We start from the raw sequence: 20,621 nt of genomic DNA on the forward strand, positions 1-20,621 counted from the left end.
ACAGGAAAATAATAATAGAAGAATTTATTATTCATCTAATTTCCTGCTCCCCACTTCCCTTTCCTGGACGATTTAGGAACGACAAGGAGGACACCAAATAAGGAGGACAAAGACTCTTCTTTTGCCATCACAGCACCCTCATTGCAGCCACATTGAGTGGAGTGCTAGACAGGGGGGAAGCAGATGGGTCTCCTTATGCTTGCTCTGCAATTAGATTATTCACTCCAAGCATATTTTGGGGGAAATGTAGCAATCAATCAATATCAAATGAAAGAGTGTAGGCCAGTGAAATCTCACCAGCTCTTTGACACAGAAAATCTTGGTTTCAGCACCATTTTTCTGTATGTGGGTTGCAATGTGATGGGGCAAGATTCATCAAATTTCTAGTCAAGATTAAAAAGCGCTGGCTGCGATTCTTGCATCCCCATGTTTCTTTATGTTATGCTTATGGACAGGGATGAGCGAAGCTGTCAACATCCGTTTCTCTCAGTTTATCATTTGTCCTCATTTCCACATCAGTTTGCAAAAAAAGAGGAAGCAAAAAAAAGCTCCTTGTGATGACCCATCAGCATTTTAGTCTGAATACTTCCTAATATACACATTTTTTACGTAATTTTGCCTGAGACACACATTTCAGCAAAGCAATTTGCCCTAATATTTTGCCCATTGGTATGCTACTTTCCACCTCCTGGCAAATAGAAGGGGAAGAAATGGAGGCAGTGAAGAGATTTTACTTTCTTGGGCTCCATGATCACTGCAGATGGTGACAGCAGCCACAAAATTAAAAGACGCCTGCTTCTTGGGAGAAAAGCAATGACAAACCTAGACAGCATCTTAAAAAGCAGAGACATCACCTTGCCAACAAAGGTCCGTATAGTAAAAGCTATGGTTTTCCCAGTAGTGATATATGGAAATGAGAGCTGGACCATAAAGAAGGCTGATCGCTGAAGAATTGATGCTTTTGAATTATGGTGCTGGAGGAGATTATTGAGAGTCCCATGGACTGCAAGAAGATCAAACCTATCCATTCTGAAGGAAATCAGCCCTGAGTGCTCACTGCAAGGACAGATCCTGAAGCTGAGGCTCCAGTACTTTGGCCACCTCATGAGAAGAGAAGACTCCCTGGAAAAAACCCTGATGTTGGGAAAGATGGAGGGCACAAGGAGATGGGGACGACAGGACGAGATGGTTGGATAGTGTCCTCGAAGCTACCAGCATGAGTTTGACCCAACTGTGGGAGGCAGTGGAAGACAGGAGTGCCTGGCGTGCTCTGGTTCATGGGGTCACGAAGAGTCGGACACGACTAAACGACTAAACAACAACAAATGCTACTTTCACCTGTATACATACACTTCACCTCGGAATGTGCAGTTTTGTAAACATCGGAGAACTGCAAAATTCAGGGAAGTGTGAATTTCAAAGGATGGGTGTGTTCCAGTTGTCTCAGAATGGACAAATTAGGAAAGTTCACCTTTAAATGCAAGCCAAATCAAATGTCCCTACTTGAAACTAAACTCATGCAAAACAAAAAACAAAAAAAAACCCTACAAAAATGAGAAGTGGAAGTGTCACTGAGCTCATGACATGACACGTAACGTCTTTCTCTCTTTTACAGTCCTGGTTTTTCCCCCTTTCTGATGTCTCTCCACCTGGCTGCAAAGTAAGCAAAGTGCGAACTCAGAAACTGCAACGAGAAGAGGGGAGGTCAGAAAACCTGCCAGCCTTTTTCGTCGATGATGAAGGTGTGAAAACGAAACTGCCATGTGTGACTTACTTGGTCTTCCTGTTGAGCTCCGTCGTGCCAATCAGACTGGGGAAAGGCAGAGCCGATGCTAAAAGGACCTGAGCAGGTGTCGAGATGGTGTGATAAAGATGTTCAGAACTGAAAAGCTCAAACAACTCCACACCACGAGCCCCTATTTATTTATTTAATAATGTTTCTATACCGCGCGATCATTGAAAGAAATGCTCAAAGTGGTTTGTGTAAAGAATAGCGCAAAAAAATTATTGGCAAAATAGGTAAAAACAATTGTTTTAAACATTTGAAAAATAATACCAATAGTAAGCTTAAGGTAAACGTAAAGGTCCAGTCGTGACCGACTCTGGGGTTGCGGCGCTCATCTCACTTTATTGGCCGAGGGAGCCGGCGTACAGCTTCCGGGTCATGTGGCAGCATGACTAAGCTGCTTCTGGCGAACCAGAGCAGCGCATGGAAACGCTGTTTACCTTCCCGCTGGAGTGGTACCTATTTATCTACTTGCACTTTGACGTGCTTTCGAACTGCTAGGTTGGCAGGAGCAGGGACTGAGCAACGGGAGCTCACCCCGTCGCGGGGATTCGAACCGCCGACCTTCTGATCGGCAAGTCTTAGGCTCTGTGGTTTAACCCACAGCGCCACCTGCGTCCCTAAAAACAGATTAAAACACATGCTAATATTCTATATATCTGAACAGGCTTGCAATACTCCACCTACCTGCTTGCCTACCTTTTTTTAAGAACTGGAATGCAGCAGACCATATGAAGAATGAGGGGAAGGAAAACTGAACCAGAGAGTTACTTCCTCCTACGTCTGCTATGCAAATTGGGAATCTGAGCTCAGATTGTAGGGGGAAGAACCTGCTGAGCAACTGCTCTGTGCATATTACTTTTGGTTTTGTTAGTTTGAATGATTTTTATTAAATTTAAAGAAAGGCACACAAAAGGAACCGTCTCATTCAATGCGAACCAATTAGCTGAACGTAAAGTGGCGTTGGGGATTGTTGCAAATAAATCATCTACGATAACATCATCACTTGGAAGAATTGAGCAGACAAATAAATAAAATCTCGCTTGTTCCACTTTTTAATTAATAAGCATCTTCCTTGCAGGTTCCAGGCTGCCTTTGGCACTTTTTTCTCCCTGTTGCTCTCATGTGCCTTCAGCTCGACTGAAGATGGTTGAAGCTGCATCAAAGAAAAGTGGGGGTCTGTTCAACCTGGCACGTTTGTGCACCAAGAAAAAATCGTGGTGGGCCTTTCTCTGAGAGATGGTGTCTGCAGATGATGCAACTTTGACAGCATACCAAGAAGCTCTACAGAGACCCATCAACTCTTTTGTCCAAGTCTGCAGAGAGTTTGGTCTTAACTTCACCCTGCCATGTGTGAATCCCTTGCATCAGGTTGTACATCCATAGCAGTGACCAAAGGAGGGATGACCTCTGGGAGGAACACAGAGAGAAGAAACACCATGGTTCGTCTGCAGAAGCACAACCAGACACCTCCATCTGCCCCAGCTGCAACAAAACATGTCTCTCCCATATCAGTCTCTAAAGCCACAGCGGGCGCTGCAACCTTCTAAGCATTTGACTTCACCCCCAAAGGCCCTCTCCTCCATTAACTCCCGAGGCAGACGGACGCCAACAAAATTCAAGGCTATTCGTTTGGAAATCTTTCCAAGCACTTGGAAATTGCAACTCTTGTTCCCTTGGTCTTCACTTCAGATCACCTTTGTCCACATCCCAAACTCTCATTGCTGCACCACATCAACCCTCTTCTGGGTTACACTTTGACTTTGTCCCTCTGTTTCTTCACTGGGTAAAGGTAAAGGGGACCCCGACCATTAGGTCCAGTCACGGACGACTCTGGGGTTCCGGCGCTCATCTCGCTTTATTGGCCAAGGGAGCCGGCGTACAGCTTCCGGGTCATGTGGCCAGCATGACTAAGCCGATTCTGGTGAACCAGAGCAGCGCACAGAAATGCTGTTTACCTTCCCACCAGAGTGGTACCTATTTATCTACTTGCACTGCGTGCTTTCGAACTGCTAGGTTGGCAGGAGCTGAGATTGAACAATGGGAGCTTACCCCATCGCGGGGATTTGAACCGCAGACTTTCTGTTCGGCAAGCCCAAGGCTCAGTGGTTTAACCCACAGTGCCATCTGCATCTTCACTGGGTAGGTATTGTCAATTTTAGATTACAGTGGAACCTTGGTTTAGAAACTTAATCCATTCCAGAAGTCTGTTCTTAAACCAAAGCATTCTTAAGCCAAGGAGTTCTTTCCCATAGCAGTGGGGGACTCAATTTACAAATGGAACACACTCAACAGGAAGCGAAACATGTCCTTATTCCAAGGCAAAGTTCACAAACCAAAACACCTCCTTCCGGGTTTGCAGCGTTCTTAATCCAAGTTGTTCATAAACTAAGCTGTTCTTAAACCAAGGTACCACTGTACTTGATGTGCAAATCCCTGTCTAAGGAACTGGAGGAAATGTGGATGTATCACCGAACTAGAGTGTAGACCAAGTTTTTGTACACATTCCTTCAGAGTCTATCTTTCAGGGCCACACACCAACTGAGGGCAGGATGAAGCCTGTAGCAGGTGGGGCCGGAGCAAAAGTGGGAGGGACCACCCCTTCTCTCCTTCTTTCTGCTACCCCTTTTATCTGTCTTTTGTTTTGGCCACTCTGAGAACAGGATCCTGAACTAGGTGGCCATTTTGTCTCACCCAGAAGACACTTCTTACCACCTGCAGACAACAGCTTGACTGGATATTTCAAATTAGACAGTGACCTTCAGTGTTCCTTATCTCCGCAACTCTTGCCAATGTGAACCATTTTGCTCTGCCAAATCTCCACTTGCGGCTTTTGAGCGGCTCCTGAGCTCTTCCTCCTCTGTTTCCAGAGATCCACCCCACACACTTCCCACTTTTGCTGAGTGGAAGCAAGAACCAGTTTCACACCATGCTCCTGTGCATGCATGTGTCTGAAGTTCTCAAGATCTTGGAGTGCAGGAATGGCAATCAGCCCTCTTGGGATCTCCGTGGAGAGGAAATGAGGTCCCCTCAAGAATTTCAGCAAGAGGCCATGCGATGTGGATGCTTCTGTCACTTGCATCAAAGGTAAGTGTGCTGGTCCCGTGGGTTACCCAAGAGGCGAGGTCCAAGTCCGGTCCGTGGTCAAAGGTGCAATGTGGAGGCAGTGCGTAGTAGCTGAAGCTGGGTGCAGGGCAGGGAGTCGGGTGAAGTCAGGAACAGGCTTGCAAGCAGGGAACCAGGGCAGGTCAGGAGCTCAGGCAGAAAAGCAGGACAGGGTTCAGGCAGGAACTAGCAACCAACAATATTGCTCCCGCAACTTGGGACTGGGGCTGGCCGGCTTTTATCTGCCCCGAGGCATAGGGCGGCCCCGATCCTCTGGTGACTCGCTTTTCCTGGCCTGGAGGCGAGCACTCCTCCTGCGGGAACTTAGTTCCCTCCGCCTCTCTGCCCTGAGCCTCTGCAGCTCAGGAGAGGCTGGAGGGTTATCGGACCCAGAAGCAACCTCAGCTTCCCCTGACAGGGCTGAGAGTGGAGCACCTGCAGGCAATGGGTCCTCCATCAGCTCAGGAGCCAGAGCAGACTCACCTGGTGCCTGCACCTGAGGATCCAGCACAGGTGAGGACCCTTCAGGCTCATGCCCCAGCCCCGGCTCAGCTGGTTCTGGAGGTGGGGAATCCTGTGCAGGCTGGGATCCCTCAGGGTCAGCATCCGAGTCTGAATCCCAGGCCATCACAGTAAGAGGCACAGCATCTTGCCCCACCCACCCCACTTTGCCTCTGGAACCTGCGCCTTTGGCACTTGGAAGATTGGCCAGGTGGGAAGCCAACTCTCAGGCTGAAAGAGGGTTCTCAACTCCTGCTGCAGGTAGCCAGCTTGTGTGAAACAAGTGTATTGGCTAGAATGTTGGACCAGGACCTGGAAAACTAGGGTTCAAATCCTCCCACTCAACCATAGGCGCCGACTCCTAGGGGCTGAGGCAGTTTCACCGCCCCAAATATTCAGAGGACAATGTTTGATGTCACACAGGGCTCCCCCAATCCTCTGGAGAAGCTGGCGCCTCTGAACTCAACTCACTGTGGGCCAGTCCCAGTCTCTCTAAGCCTGACTTGCTTTGTCATGATGTCAGAAGCCAGTGTGGTGTAGTGGTTAAGAGCGGTGGACTCGTAATCTGGTGAACCGGGTTCGCTTCCCCGCTCCTCCGCATGCAGTTGCTGGGTGACCTTGGGCCAGTCACACTTCTTTGAAGTCTCTCAGCCCCACTCACCTCACAGAGTGTTTGTTGTGGGGGAGGAAGGGAAAGGAGAATGTTAGCCGCTTTGAGACTCCTTAAGGGGAGTGAAAGGCGGGATATCAAATCCAAACTCTTCTTCTTCTTCATGAGGACACAAATAGGGAGGGGGAGAACCATGCGTGCACCTCCTTGAGCTCCTTGGAGGAGACGTGGGAAATAGTAATAATAATACTAGCAGCAGCAGAAGCAGCAACAACTTTCATAGAGGAAGTTGCCTTACATCCGGCAGAGGTTGGACAATCTAGCTTTTGTCTACATTAAATGGCAGTGGCCATCCAGGAATTCAGGTGATGAACATTCACAGCCCTACCTGGAGATGCTGAGGGTTGAACCTGGGACCTTCTGCATGCAAAACAGATGCTCTTGCCCTTTCCCATGATGCACATGTATGTGTGATTCAGTTTTTTAAAATGACTGGCCAGGGTAGGGCAGGGGACAATGGGCAACCTTGGGTGCAGAAAAGAGATGGCCAGCTTGTGGGCCTCCTGAACAAACTCAGATTGGTTGAGTTACGAAACAGTGGTAAATTAGCTGTACATATTTATTCCTGTTCTCTCTTGGCATGTTTTATTATTATTTTTTAAATAATTTTAAAAAACATCAACCAGAAATGTTTCTGATGGCTGTCCACAATTGAATGTTTTCACACCTCTGCTAGTTAATTGCGCCTCCTGGTTTCATCAGTTCTACAGATATGACTTCAAATTCCCGGTCGGCAGAATTCAGGCTGAACGTTCATTTATGCGTATTGTCTTGAGTGTACAGACACAAGTCACCCCTTAAAGTTTCTTGACGATCTGAGCCTGGAAAAGAAACTGTTGCGTTTCTTAAAATCAAGAGTTTCACTTCTCTTCAGTCTGGCCTGGGTTATTCCAGTACAACAAAAGAGGTTTAAAGATGCTCTCAAGGCAAATCTAAAAAGAAATGCACAGAAAATTGGGAAACATTGGCCTGCGAGCGCTCCAGTTAGAAAATAACCTTTACCAAAGGCATCATGGACTTTGAAGAAGCATGAACTCAGGGTGAAAGGGAGAAATGAGCTAAGAGGAAGGCAAATTTGACAAATCCTTACTGTGATCAACTCCTACCTGGAAACCAATGTCCCCACTGTGGAAAGATGTGTGGATCCAGAATTGGCCTCCATAGTCACCTACGGACACACCGTTCATGGAAGACAATCTTACTCGGCTACGAGTGATCGCCGAAGAAGATTCCAAATGTCAATACAGCCAGCCAGTACACTCCCTCTGATCCAGCTACTCCTGTTTGTTTCATAATAAGGCAACAGATAAAGTAGAGTTGACTGCAGGCACATAGCAAGAAAATGTGCAGCTGTTAGGGAGTCTTTCACCAGCAGAATCCCAAATGGCTCAAATCTACTCAGATAGGGAGTGTTTCAATTCGGTTCCAATTTGGGTTGCACTTTGCCTAAGGTTCTGCCTGTTGGGTTCAGGTTCAGTCCAGCCAAGGTTTGGCACTGGATTCAGCCTACCTTCAGGACAGTGTTGCCAACCATTTTACCAGTCCCTGCTCCTGCGCTTATAATAATGAACCACGAACCTTAGCCCTGTGCTAGAAAGGGATTCGCGTCATCGATCCTGCCGGGCAAGCTGATAAAACAGGGGCTGGTGGGAATGCACAGAGACCTTGCTCTGATTTTGAAGTTCAGGCTCAAGGCAGAAGCCTTGCTGTGATTCAGAGTGAGATGAAAGGAGAAGGTGACGGGTAGGGAGACCTAAACTTTTAGTGGCCCCTGTGAAGGTTGCACTATTGTAACTGCGTTACAACCACATTGCAGTGGAAGACCTTAAAAGGTAAAGGGTAAAGGGACCCCTGAACATTAGGTCCAGTCGTGGCCGACTTTGGGGTTGCTGCGCTCATCTCGCTTTATTGGCCGAGGGAGTCGGCGTACAGCTTCCGGGTCATGTAGCCAGCATGACTAAGCCGCTTCTGGTGAACCAGAGCAGCGCACGGAAACGCCGTTTACCTTCCCGCTGGAGCGGTACCTATTTATCTACTTGCACTTTGATGTGCTTTCGAACTGCTAGGTTGGCAGGAGCTGGGACCGAGCAACGGGAGCTCACGCCGTCGCGGGGATTCGAACCGTCGACCTTCTGATTGGCAAGTCCTAGGCTCTGTGGTTTAACCCACAGTGCCTTAGGTGTTAGCTAAATATGAAAAACAGGGGGAGTTGCGATCTGAGGCATGATTGGTTCTTTTGGATTCAGGAGCCAGTCTATGAATACTATGGCAATATGATGGTATCATTTGACTGGAATTGCAGGATCTACTACTTGTATAGCTAGCACATGTGAAAACCCATATTGATACTGTGATGTGTGATATTTCAGTGAATCAGGCATAATTGGTGCAGACTGGGGACTCCTCCAGAATTCCCTTTGTGCCATACTATCTCTTTTTTTGGTCCCTGTGCTTTTGCTGGGCAAACCCATGTTTTACCGTTGAATCGGAGAAAACGGCAATTTCCCCCCCGGATTTGCCTTTTGCTCTGACTCAGCAGCAAAACTGAGGTTTACCCAGGGAAAGAACTGGACAGACCCCCCCAAAAAGAGAGAGAAATAGAATGCTCAAAGAAAGAGATTTAAATACTGGATCTGTGCTTGGAAAGTGTGATGCAAAAGGTAGCCTGGATGAGTCCTTACTGATGCGAAACACTTCTTCTATATGTAGCGATGCCTACACACACACACACACACACACACACACACACACACATTTTTATTTATTTTCATGGTACAGAAGATACATTTTGAGAAAACAGTTGTTACAACAGTAAACAAGTAACTTGCCCTGATAAAATCACAGGCTTTTATCATATCATGTGTTAAAGTTTCATTTGATTAAGAGATGGTGCCACATTTTCCCACGAGTGCTGGGTGGATTCCTGCCATGTTCTGAACAATTTATGTGTTTAATAAACATTTGCGATGCCTATTCCGGGTGACTCGGGTGATCTACACTTAGGAGGAAGAGTTCATCTTCTCATGCACTTGAGACAACACTCTCTTTCTTCTACATGCGCTTTAAAAATACAAGATCTCTGTACATGTTTGCATCTGGTGAGGGGAGCAGGCTTGGTAAAAACAGCTGGTGATCCTAAATCAATTAATGATTCATTGTGATGAAATATAGTTTATCAGCTTCTGGCTTCAAGTATGCATGCGCGTGCACACACACACACAGCTTTCTTTCTCCTTTTTAATGTACATAATGGATTCCACTGAGGGAAAGTAGGTTTCACTCCTACTTTCCACTTGATGCTGAATTTCTTATTGAGAAGTGCCTCTTTCAAAGCCTCATTGGGAGGTTTCTCTCTGCCCTGGATTCTTCGACCCATCCAGTCGTCGCTGAGAGGAGGGAGACATGCACTCTGCACGATGTCAGGAGCCTTGGCAGGCCAGGGGGAGGCAAATCTCCAGCCCCCTTTCATGCTGTGCAATCACACCATACTTTTACCTCAACAGACTTCCTGCCCTCCGCTCAGCAGAGAGAGGATATAAAATAGTCTAGGCCAGATCAAAGGCTCCATCTTCTGAAGAACCTCCTCCCGTGTACTCCGTTGGGCTGCGTGAAGTCTAAACACTTCTAGCTATGGTGAGTTTCTCCATCTCTGGTTATATTTGTGATTATATAATCAAATAAGGCATAGACAGTGCTGAATCTAATCTACTTTGCTCTTAAAACTGGGTTAATTGTTACGGTATGTGTGTGTGTTTGTGTGTGTCATTTTCCCCATCCACAGAGAAGTTGCTTAAAGTGGGTTACTAATATGAAAGAAAACCTACCAATAACACTTAGCTGATGATATTGTGGTCTGGGTTTTGATGGGGCTACGCAGGTTTGTAGACTGCACATCCCATAAAGCGGTGGGCAGGGAACGCAAAAATTAACAGAGCATGGGTGGGTGGGGAGCCTGATGCCTTGAAAAAACAAGCGCGGGGACAGAATGATAGAATGGCAGAGTTGCAAGGGGCCGCAAGAGTCATTTAGTTCAACCCCCACCTTGCAATGCAGGAATATTTTGCCCAGCATGGGGCACAAACCCACAACCCTGGGATTAAAAGTCTCGTGATCTACCCACTGAGCTACCCCATGTGAAATAACTTAGGAACACACAGTTTGCCAGAGGGCATTGAAGGTAGGAACTGTTCTCACTAGACTGCTAGCCTTGTTGGAATGGAGCTGAATATCAGGCTACATTCAGATCAGACATGGGGAATCTGTAGCCCTCCACATGTTGTTAGACTGCAACTCCCAGCACTGACCATGCTGGCTGGGCTGACGGAAGTTGGGAGTTCAGCATTGCCTAGAGCACCCCAGGTGCCATATCCCAGATATTAGATTCAAACTTCCAGCATCACCGTTCTAATAAGCCCCTCTGAGACATTTAAAGAATCAAGAGTTGTGCCGCGAGAAGCAACATTGCCAAAAGCACGGACAGCCACCCATCCAGATTTGCCTTCTGAGATTATTTTGCAGCCTGATCCTTGTTGCTGTTGTTGTTGTTTAGTTGTTTAGTTGTGTCTGCCTCTTCGTGACCCCCTGGACCAGAGCACGCCAGGCACTTCTGTCTTCCACTGCCTCCCGCAGTTTGGTCAAACTCATGCTGGTAGCTTTGAGAACACTGTCCAACCATCTCATCCTCTGTCGTCCCCTTCTCCTTGTGCCCTCCATCTTTCCCAACATCAGGGTCTTTTCCAGGGAGTCTTCTCTTCTCATGAGGTGGCCAAAGTATTGGAGCCTCAGCTTCAGGATTTGTCCTTCCAGTGAGCACTCAGGGCTGATTTCCTTAAGAATGGATAGGTTTGATCTATAAGACATTCCCTATGTTTCCCTCCCTGGTCGCACTGCCCTAGAGGCATGTGCAGAGTTCTTTTAAGAAAAACCTGTGATTGTTCCTATCAGCCTGATCCTATGTGCATACAATTGGGGAGCAGGGAGTCCTACTGAGCTCAAGAAAGCTCACTCCCTGATGTTTGAAGGATTCCAGTCTCAGATTTGTTTCCTCTAAAGCTACAGAGGAGCAAAATGGAGAACCTCCTCTAAACCTATTTCAGGTGACACTATACATGTCTCTAATCTTCAAGAAGATAACTCTCATGAGCAACAAACCAACGTTACTGATGAAATGGATAAGCCACATGGGGATATTTATGACACTTATATTGAAATAAATGGGGTGGGTGCTTGCAACTGTAGAACAGAGATTCATTCATAACTATTTTAGAGACTGCTGCTGCTGCAGTTGACTTTCATTTGCAACTCATGACCTGTAATAGCTTTTCTTGTTAGTCGCTGGATTTTGACTGTGCTTGCCATGATTGTAGTAATGGTTTTGCTATTTTTCTTAAATCTTGTTTCAATGTATTACCTGCCCTTCACCCTAAGGTCCCAGGGTGGGTCACGACATTTTAAAATACATTGAAAACAGTTTAAGTTTTGGAGAGCGACTGCAGGTCAGAAAAGACGACGCTGTGCTAAGTGGGTCAAGATGCTGACAGAAAATAAGGCATCCCGTATGCTTCCCTCCCCGATCCCACTGCCCTAGAGGCATGTGCAGAGTTCTTCTTTTAAGAAAAATCCGTGATTGTTCCTATCAGCTGTTTGGAGAGAGGCAAAGGAGCTTGATTGCCTCCTTCCAACTTGTGCAGGATACAAACCAGGTCAGGCTATTTATCTGTCCATCTGTGACCTATGCGGCGTGCATTTATGGGATGTCACACCTCAAGGCTCTTCAGCTATGCACACAACCAAACATTTAAAGCACATGCATGCACCCCAAGAAATCCTGGGAACTGTAGTTTGTTAAGGGTGCCGGGGAATGCAGTTCTGTGCAGGCAAACTACAGTTCCCGGGTTTCTTGCGGGGGGGGGGAGTGCTATAAATGTAAAGTGTGTGCCTTTGCTGTTTTTGCCAGAACAGACTTATCAGGGCTGGAAACTGTGACTGACGGGGCTCTCTGGGGTGACTCACCTCCTGCCTGATTCTTTTCAGATTTGGAGGTGCCAGGAATCGAACACAGGGCCTTTGCTTTCGTGGTTGCTCATGTGTTGTTGCCCCTGAACTCCCAGGCTTGTCCACATTTATCTTTGTACAGAGCAGCTGGCTGGAGCAACGGCTGCATTTTGAAGTGCACAGCTCTGGCAAGAGTGTGGTGCTCACAGCTGAATGGGAGCGCATGGTTCCCCCTCCCCCAGCGCACTTTCACAGCAGGAGATCTCTTTGATCTCTTCGCATTCCATGATCGTTGCATCTTGGCCGACAGTGACAAAAGTAGTTTTCTTCTTCTTTTAATCTTTTTAACCGGGCCTGTTTGAAGCTGTAGAGCCCACAAGACGGCTGCCTACGGTGATCAGATTTCATCTCCTGGTCGACTTGAAACGAGTCGGCCGGAATCAGGAGCGGCATTGGACCTTAATTCAGGAGGAGGGTGGAATTTGACCCAGTTCACACTTAAATGCAAGCTCACTCAATTTGCTGTCCAAAACAACACAAAAACTGAAAGGCAGCCATCCTTCGAAACCCACACATCCGAATTTTGCACATCCGAACGTCTACAATTTAATGTTGTATTTTAATCTTGCTTTTAAGTTGTATTCATTCAACTTGTTTTTATTATTGCTTGTTAGCCGCCCTGAGCCCAGCCTTGGCAGGGGAGGGCGGGGTATAAAAAAAATATTATTATTATTATTATTATTACAAAAATGCATATGCTAGCATAAAGTGTGCATTGCATTGGACGTATTAGGGAAATCAGACATTAAAGTATATAACATTGCTTTGGAAAAAAATGTGTAAAATGAGAAACTGAGGAGGAACAAAAAATTGCCATACTTGTCCCTCCCTGAGCATAATGACAATTGATTCTGGGGGGAAAGCTCAGTTAATTTAAAAGGGAAGATTTACACTGGAGTAAAGGATGCAAGATGTGTGTGTGGCTCTTTCTTTTTCTTTTCTTTTTTCTTTTTGCTGTTACCTGCATTGAACTTGTTTAGAGCAACATTTTACGTGTTTCCTGGAAGTGTGTGTGTGCATTTAACCGCGTTCTGGAAAGTTACTATTCTTGGGTTAACCCAAAGTTGGTTCTCTTGCAGGAATGCAGCCCACATGTGTGTTTGGTGTGTATGAGACAGAGCAGAAGTATTATTTCTCATGGCTATCACACTCCCCCCCCCCTCCTAAACTGCCATCTCTGGCATGCAGTCCTGCAGGCCAGGATCGTTTACTAGAACTAATTATGTACAGTGGTGGATTCAGGAGCATCGCAAACGATGTGCAGCAACCATTGACTTGTGCTTGTGGTGGGGAAGCTGCTTCAAAGGGTGCGATGTGTCAGGGCGGAAGTTGAGGGGGTGAGGAAGGGAGAGGGACCAGTGAGAAGGTAGCGAGGGAGACATGGAGATGGGCAGTGGCAAAAGAGAGAGGGGAGAGAGAGAGAGAGAGAGAGAGAGAGAGAGAGAGAGAGAGAGAGAGGAGGTGTGGAGAGGAAATGGCTGCTGACAATGTAGGGGGAGAGATAAGGTTGCAGATAAGGTTGCAAGAAATAGAGATGGGTGGGGAGGTGATGCGAGAAAGAGGAGGGGGTGAGAAATTGAGAAAGGAAGGGGGGCAAAGCTGTTCTTTTGTGTCCTGCTCATGATGTTCCTAAGAGTGCTTTACCTGAGCACTGTGGGAATCAACATTCTAGGCCCGATAAGTGCTGATTCAGCAGGGTTCTTGCTGCACCCTTAGGTGAAGCAGGCTATCTGGAAGTATGAATTTAGGTAATAATAATAATAATAATAATAATAATAATAATAATAATATATTTATACCCCGCCCATCTGGCTGAGTTTCCCAATCAAGTGTTAAAAACAATACAGCATTAAATATTAAAAACTTCCCTGAACAGTGCTGCCTTAAGATGTCTTCTGAATGTCAGGTAGTTGTTTATCGCTTTGACATATGATGGGAGGGCGTTCCACAGGGCGGGTGCCACTACCGAGAAGGCCCTCTGTCTGGTTCCCTGTAACCTCACTTCTCGCAATGAGGGAACCGCCAGAAGGCCCTCGGTGCTGGACCTCAGTGTTCGGGCTGAACGATGGCAGTGGAGACGCTCCTTCAGGTATACAGGACCGAGGCCGTTTAGGGCTTTAAAGGTCAGCACCAACGCTTTGAATTGTGCTCAGAAACGTACTGGGAGTCAATGCAGATGTCTCAGGACCAGTGTTATGTGGTCCTGGCGGCCAGTCCCAGTCACCAGTCTAGCTGCCACATTCTGGATTAATTGCAGTTTCCAGGTCACCTTCAAAGGTAGCCCCATGTAGAGCGCATTGCAGTAGTCCAAGTGGGAGATAACTAGAGCATGCACCACTCTGGTGACACAGTCCAAGGGCAGGTAGGGTCTCGGCCTGCGTACCAGGTAAACGTCGCATAGGATTCACTGCCCAGTCCTGATTTATTTTTGGGTGGGTGGGTGGGTGTCAAGGAACTGGGCAGAAGAGGAATAGTGGAGACCGCCTCCCCAGCCTGACCCTAACAGGGAGGAGGAAGAGGAAGACAGTATTACAACAGGGGTTTGTGGGAGGTCACAGCTCAGAGGCAGAAGAGGGGGGAAGTTGGGAAATAATGGGAGTGGAGCAGGAGGAGGAGGAAGCAGGGTGACAGCTGATGCACATGGTGTCTTTGGAAAGCATTCCAGACCCTCCGTCTCCCAGAACCCGGCGAGCCTTGAAAGTAGGAGAGCAAAGAGCTCAAAGACAGAGAGCACATAGCAGCACTCGTAGAAGTGATGAATGAGGAAGTGGGAGAGACAGGGGTGTGTGGAGATTCACTCGGGACAATGTCATTATCCAAGAGGCTGGGTTCTACAGCCCCTCTCTGTAAATATTGAATAAAAAAAGGATGGTGAGAAACCTTCCCTTGTCTTTATACTTTCCTGGGCAACCAGCCAGGAGCCGCTGACAGCATCCTGACAGTGGGTTTCCTACTGCTTACGTAACTTCATTTATTAAACTATTAGACTATACCTGTGACGATCCTGCGATGGATGGGATTGCAGTTATACAGTGGTACCTCGGGTTACATACGCTTCAGGTTACAGACTCCGCTAACCCAGAAATAGTACCTTGGGTTAAGAACTTTGCTTCAGGATGAGAACAGAAATTGCGCGGCAGCAGCGGGAGGCCCCATTAGCTAAAGTGGTGCTTCAGGTTAAGAATAGTTTCAGGTTAAGAACAGACCTCCGGAACGAATTAAGTACTTAACCAGAGGTACCACTGCAGATGAGTACAAGCTGAGTGATGTCGGACTAACGAACATCTCAAAGTTCACTGCTCCCCTATCAGATTTCTAGGGCAATGCTGCCATCACCCCCGAAAGGGCTTTTGGAGTCTAAAACTCAGCGACTATTTCTGACTAATTCCAAAACTGCCCGTCTTTTGTTCTCTTTTTTACACACACACACACACACACACACACATGGTGATGACATTACTGTATTTTTTCTGTGTATTAGATGGGGTTTTTCCCGCTGGAAAACTAACCTCAAAAATGGGGGGCTCGTCTTATACATGGATAGTGCATCGGGGGGGGAGGGCAGCTGATGAGAGACGCGAGGCGGAGATCGCCAGTGGTGTTTTTGCGAGTGAGTTTTGGATGCGTCCAGGGCTGCTGAGGATTGGCTGCTGTTGCGGCAATAGGGTGGGCGATTTGTGGTTCCTGTTGTGTTGCATTCATTGACGCGTGCAATCCTCCCCCCCCAAAACTCAACAAGTCTGGGCAACTTCCCCCCATTTTCTTAAATTTGAGTCCCCCAAAATAGGGGGCATCTTATACATGGGGGCGTTTTATAGACAGAAAAGTACAGTACCTCAAGCAAGGGCAGGGGAGTCAAAAGACAACTCTGTTTTTGCCATACTTTTGCCGCAGTAGGGTCCTTCCATCAGGTTTGCCCCCAAACCAGCTCTATCAAGCACCTCCTCATGCTCCCGAGCTGAGGGGGTCATTATAAGAACTATTATTTAAGAATTGGCACCTAAGTTTTCTCAGAGAGGGGCTGTCTAGTTTTGATTGATTGTAAGCCACTCTTGGAGCCTTTTTTGGGGTGGTAAAAATGCTCTAATTAAATAACAAATCAATAATACCACACTTGGGGAGGGGGAGACAAACTGCCAACATGTGCTAACTTTGGAGAGCCAAAGGTACAACGAGAGAAGCATCTTCCTCTGTGCCGTGCTCATTCGTTCCCCGAATGACTCTGTTGACAGGTTTCGAAAGATGTGGTGGTGTCTTGAAAATCTGCAAAACCGCCTTCACCAGAGATGGTTGAGGGGCGAGTGAAATGAAGTGCGTACACCACAAGGAACCAACGAGCTAAGCGTCCCCTCTTCAACTCTCAAAAATAAGCTTTTGAATTGTGGGGCCGGTGAGGCGACGCGGGAGTGGAATGAGGGGCAGATGAGGGGAGGGGTCCCAGTGGAACAGCTGGGGAATCCTAGTGGTGCTTCAGGTTAAGTGGTGCTTCAGGTTAAGAACAGTTTCAGGTTAAGTACAGACCCCCGGAACGAATTAAGTACTTAACCTGAGGTACCACTGTATATGCTGCAAGCTGCCCAGAATGGGTGTGGCAACCCAGTCAGATGGCCATGGTACAATTATTATTATTATTATTATTATTATTATTATTATTATTATTGACATATACTCGGAGTCGAGAGTGGATTTCATGCTCTTTATTCAGCTCGTAGTGGTGAGGAGGAATCATAACAATTATTATTATTCCTTTTTAGTCTTATGTCTGGAATCCAGGTGAGGAAGCTGACATTGCCTCTTTCATGGACAACAGCACAGACCTCAACTACTACTATAGCAACAATGACACCTTGCTCTGTGGCCCCGACACCACCCAGGCCTTCAGGCGCTATTTCCTGCCTCCCTTCTACATCCTGATTTTCCTCCTGGGGCTCTGTGGGAACGTGATGGTGATTGCTGTCTTGCTGCGTGCCAAGGAAGCCCTACCTGGGACGGATGTGTTCATCTTGCACCTGGCTGTCGCAGACGTCCTCCTTGTCTTGACCCTTCCATTCTGGGCCGTCCAGGCCGTGCACAGCTGGGTCTTTGGGGACGTAATGTGCAAGATGGTTGGCAGCGTTTTCAAGATCAACTTCTACGCTAGCATCTTCTTCCTGGTCTGCATCAGCTTCGACAGGTACCTCTCCATTGTTTACGTCATTCGCATGTACAACAGGGGCAGGTCCTCTCTCATCTTCCTCAGCTCGTTGGCCGTTTGGGTCCTCTGCATTCTCCTCACGCTTCCCGATTTCATCTACCTGACCTCTGAACCCGATTCCCGCCAAAACGCCACCTCGTGCACCCTCAATTTCCCCCCGGGCTCAAGCTCAGCCAAGTTCTTCATTCGCATCTTCAGCCAACTTCTTGCCTTCTTCCTCCCACTGGTAGCGATGACCTGTTGCTACATCAGGATCATCCTCAGCCTCATGAACTCCAAAGGCTCCAAGAAGAACAAGGCCTTCAGAGTCATCCTGGCTGTGGTGGTGGTCTTCTTCCTCTGCTGGACTCCCTATCACTTGGTGGAGTTTATCGAGAACCTGATCGACTTCAACGCCCTGCAGAAGGATTGCGAGTGGGAGGCCAAACTGGACATGGCCGAGACGGTCACCACCAGCTTGGGGTTCTTCCACTGCTGCCTCAACCCACTGCTCTACGCTTTTGTGGGCGTCAAGTTTCAGAACAGGTTCCTCAGCCTTCTCGAATCCTTTGGCTGCGTCAGCCATGCGTTCCTGCAGAGACATGCCAGGAGCTCCAGCCACAGGAGAGATTCAACTTGGTCTGAAAGCACAGAGGCCTCCTACTCAGGGCTCTAGGAAGCCTAGCGTTTCCCTGTTCATCCAGAGTTTCCCTGTTGTTGAGCCAGCCAGCCAACAGCTTTTAAGAGAGTCAAAAGTGGCATCCCTTCTCGATGCACCCATGCATTTACATTTGCCCCACTCTCAACACCAGCCAACCTGGGTTTACAGATTTCTGAAATAACACCCACACACGCCCTTCACAACCTATTTGCCAGGGGTGACAGTCAGATGAATGTTCACACTGTGAGCAGCGGTTGTTTCTTTCGTACCGCTTTTTAAAAACAGTGAAAAAGTTATCACTAGGCTAGTGCTGAATGGAGCCTCCTGAGGTCTGGGCCTCAATGTAATTCAAAAGTAGGCTTCCAAGATTCCAAAAAACTACCCTTCAAAATATGGGTTTGGGGATTTTGATTCTTGAAACGTCCGTTTCCATCCACAAGGATTTTCTAGGGGGGGTTGCTTTCTGGTGAACATAGCTATATCACACTTCACTTAGACAAGTCACACCCCTTTGGTGTTTACGTTCAGGTTTTGTTTTTTTCTTCACTTCCTCACCACAAAGTCTCAGACGAAGAGTTGTGACTTCAGAGTTTCTGAGACTCGCACCCAAGACATTTTGAATGTAAATATTTTTGAAACTTTAAAGTTTGATTCACCTTCTGCCCAGTGAGCAACATGGAACCAGAGAGCTCTCTTGAGCTCAATTCTGGCTTCTGAGATTCCCACAGATGTCTAGTTGGCCGCAGTGAGAGCGGGATGTAGGTCTAGCTAGGTCAGGGGTATGGAATCCTTTTCCGCCAAGGGCCACAATCCTTTCTGGGGGCCACATTCCAGTGGTGGGTGGGACCAGAGGCAAAAGCAGGTGAAGGAGCAAGTCTGCATTTTTTACTTTTGTATTGGGGAGGGGCAGAGAGGGAATTCAGCATACTGTGCAAAGGTGAGGATTCTGATATGCACAAACATTTCTCCATCCATGCAAGTAAAGGCAGGACCACAGGCCAGGGGCACATTCCTTCCAGAGAGGGGAGCCAAGTGGGGGGGCAGGGGGCCGCCACCCCAAATGTCCCCATGACACACCCGCATGCCCTGCTGTGTGTGCGAGTGATGCCAGGACGCCCCGTGACATCCACACATGCTGGGGTGAATGCTGACATCACGTGGCCTAGGGCCACTCAGTCACGGGGGCAAGGCAGCTCGCATGCTTCCATGCAAGACCCTCCAAGTGTCCCTGTTTTCCAGGGACGGTCCCAAATTCACAGAAGCCGTCTCAGCTTCTGACTTGATCCCGGAATGTCCCACTTTTCCTTAGGACGTCCCTATTTACATCAGAGAAATCTTGGAAGGCACGGAGTTTTGCGACCCCCCCAGCCAAAGAGATAAGTAACTATACGACCTTTAGAAGACGTCTGAAGGCAGCCCTGTATAGGGAAGTTTTTAAATGTTTAATGCTTTATTATGCTCTTTTATATGTTGGAGGCTGCCCAGAGTGGCTGGGGCAACCCAATCAGATGGGCAGGGTATAACTAATAAAACTATTATGGAATAAGACGTCCCTATTTTCATCGGATAAATGTTGGGAGCATGCTCTGAGATAGGTGTTTGGCCTGATCCAGCCTGGTTATATTTCCATGGGATGTCCAAGGGAGCCTGTTGAACCGGGTGCTGGAGCCAAATACGTGGGGAAGACTGATGCCTTCACACCCTGGTCATCAGCTTCCAGCTGTCCTCTGTCAGAAGCATGATGCTAGGCTAGATGAGCGCTTGGTCTGACACAGCAGGAATCTTCTAAGGTTTTTCGGTCGGTTCCATGAGCGCCTGAGCATCTCATCTGCCACAGCTGTGCTCACAAAGAAAATATGTCATGGGTAAGTGCCTGTACCTGCAGCTCCCAGAATTCTTTGGGGGAAGCCACAACTCTTCATAGTGGTATCATAGCACTTTAAATATGTGAATGTGGCCCTAGTAGATCACCAATTAAAAGGGAGTCCAGCTGAATGAAGGCCCCTGCGCCACCTTGTGGACAATGTCGAAAACTACAGACACCCAAGTACCAGAAAAGGGTTGTTCACACAACAGGTATACAGTGGTGCCTCGCAAGACGAAATTAATTCGTTCCGCAAGTTTTTTCTTCTTGCGAGTTTTTCGTCTTGCGAAGCACGGTTTCCCATAGGAATGCATTGAAAATCAATTAATGCGTTCCTAGGGAAACCGCTTGCCAGGCTGGCGGTGCGGAGAAGGGCTTTTCTCCCCACCGCAAGCCTTCAGGACAGGTACGGGAACAGAGGGGAAGGCGCGCAGCGCTTTCCCTCTGTTCCCGGGGCTTGCGTGGGAGGAGGGTTTTTCCTCCCCACCACCAACATTCAGAACAGCATTCTGAATGTTGGCGGTGGGAAGGAAAACCCTCCTCCCACCCCAAGTCTTCAGGAAAGCCATCCGAAGCTGGGCGGCGGGAGAAGGCGTCCCCCCCCCGCCCGGCATCGGAGCTTCGTTCCGAAGCCGGGCGGCGGGAGGAGGTCCGAGGACAGTGGGGAAGACGCGCTGCGCTTCCCCGCTGTCCCGGAGATTTCCCTATGGGCTGTCGTCTTGCGAAGCAAGCCCATAGGGAAATTCGTTTTGCGAAGCGCCTCCAAAACGGAAAACCCTTTCGTCTAGCGGGTTTTCCGTCTTGCGA

At 47.8% G+C, this 20,621-nt stretch overlaps 1 protein-coding gene across 1 annotated transcript; it reads left to right on the forward strand.

The window, feature by feature from the left end:
* The first annotated feature begins 3,896 nt into the window (after window positions 1-3,896).
* CXCR3 (C-X-C motif chemokine receptor 3) lies at window positions 3,897-19,496 on the forward strand. Its single transcript, XM_081019103.1, has 3 exons — window positions 3,897-4,873; window positions 9,566-9,695; window positions 16,871-19,496. Exons 2-3 carry the CDS (start codon window positions 9,693-9,695, stop codon window positions 17,963-17,965), a joined length of 1,098 nt encoding a protein of 365 aa, XP_080875229.1. The 5' UTR covers window positions 3,897-4,873; window positions 9,566-9,692; the 3' UTR covers window positions 17,966-19,496.
* Window positions 19,497-20,621: the final 1,125 nt, after the last annotated feature.

This window comes from Podarcis pityusensis (genome assembly GCF_964106645.2).
Source record: "Podarcis pityusensis genome assembly, chromosome: 8".
Lineage (NCBI taxonomy): Eukaryota > Metazoa > Chordata > Lepidosauria > Squamata > Lacertidae > Podarcis > Podarcis pityusensis.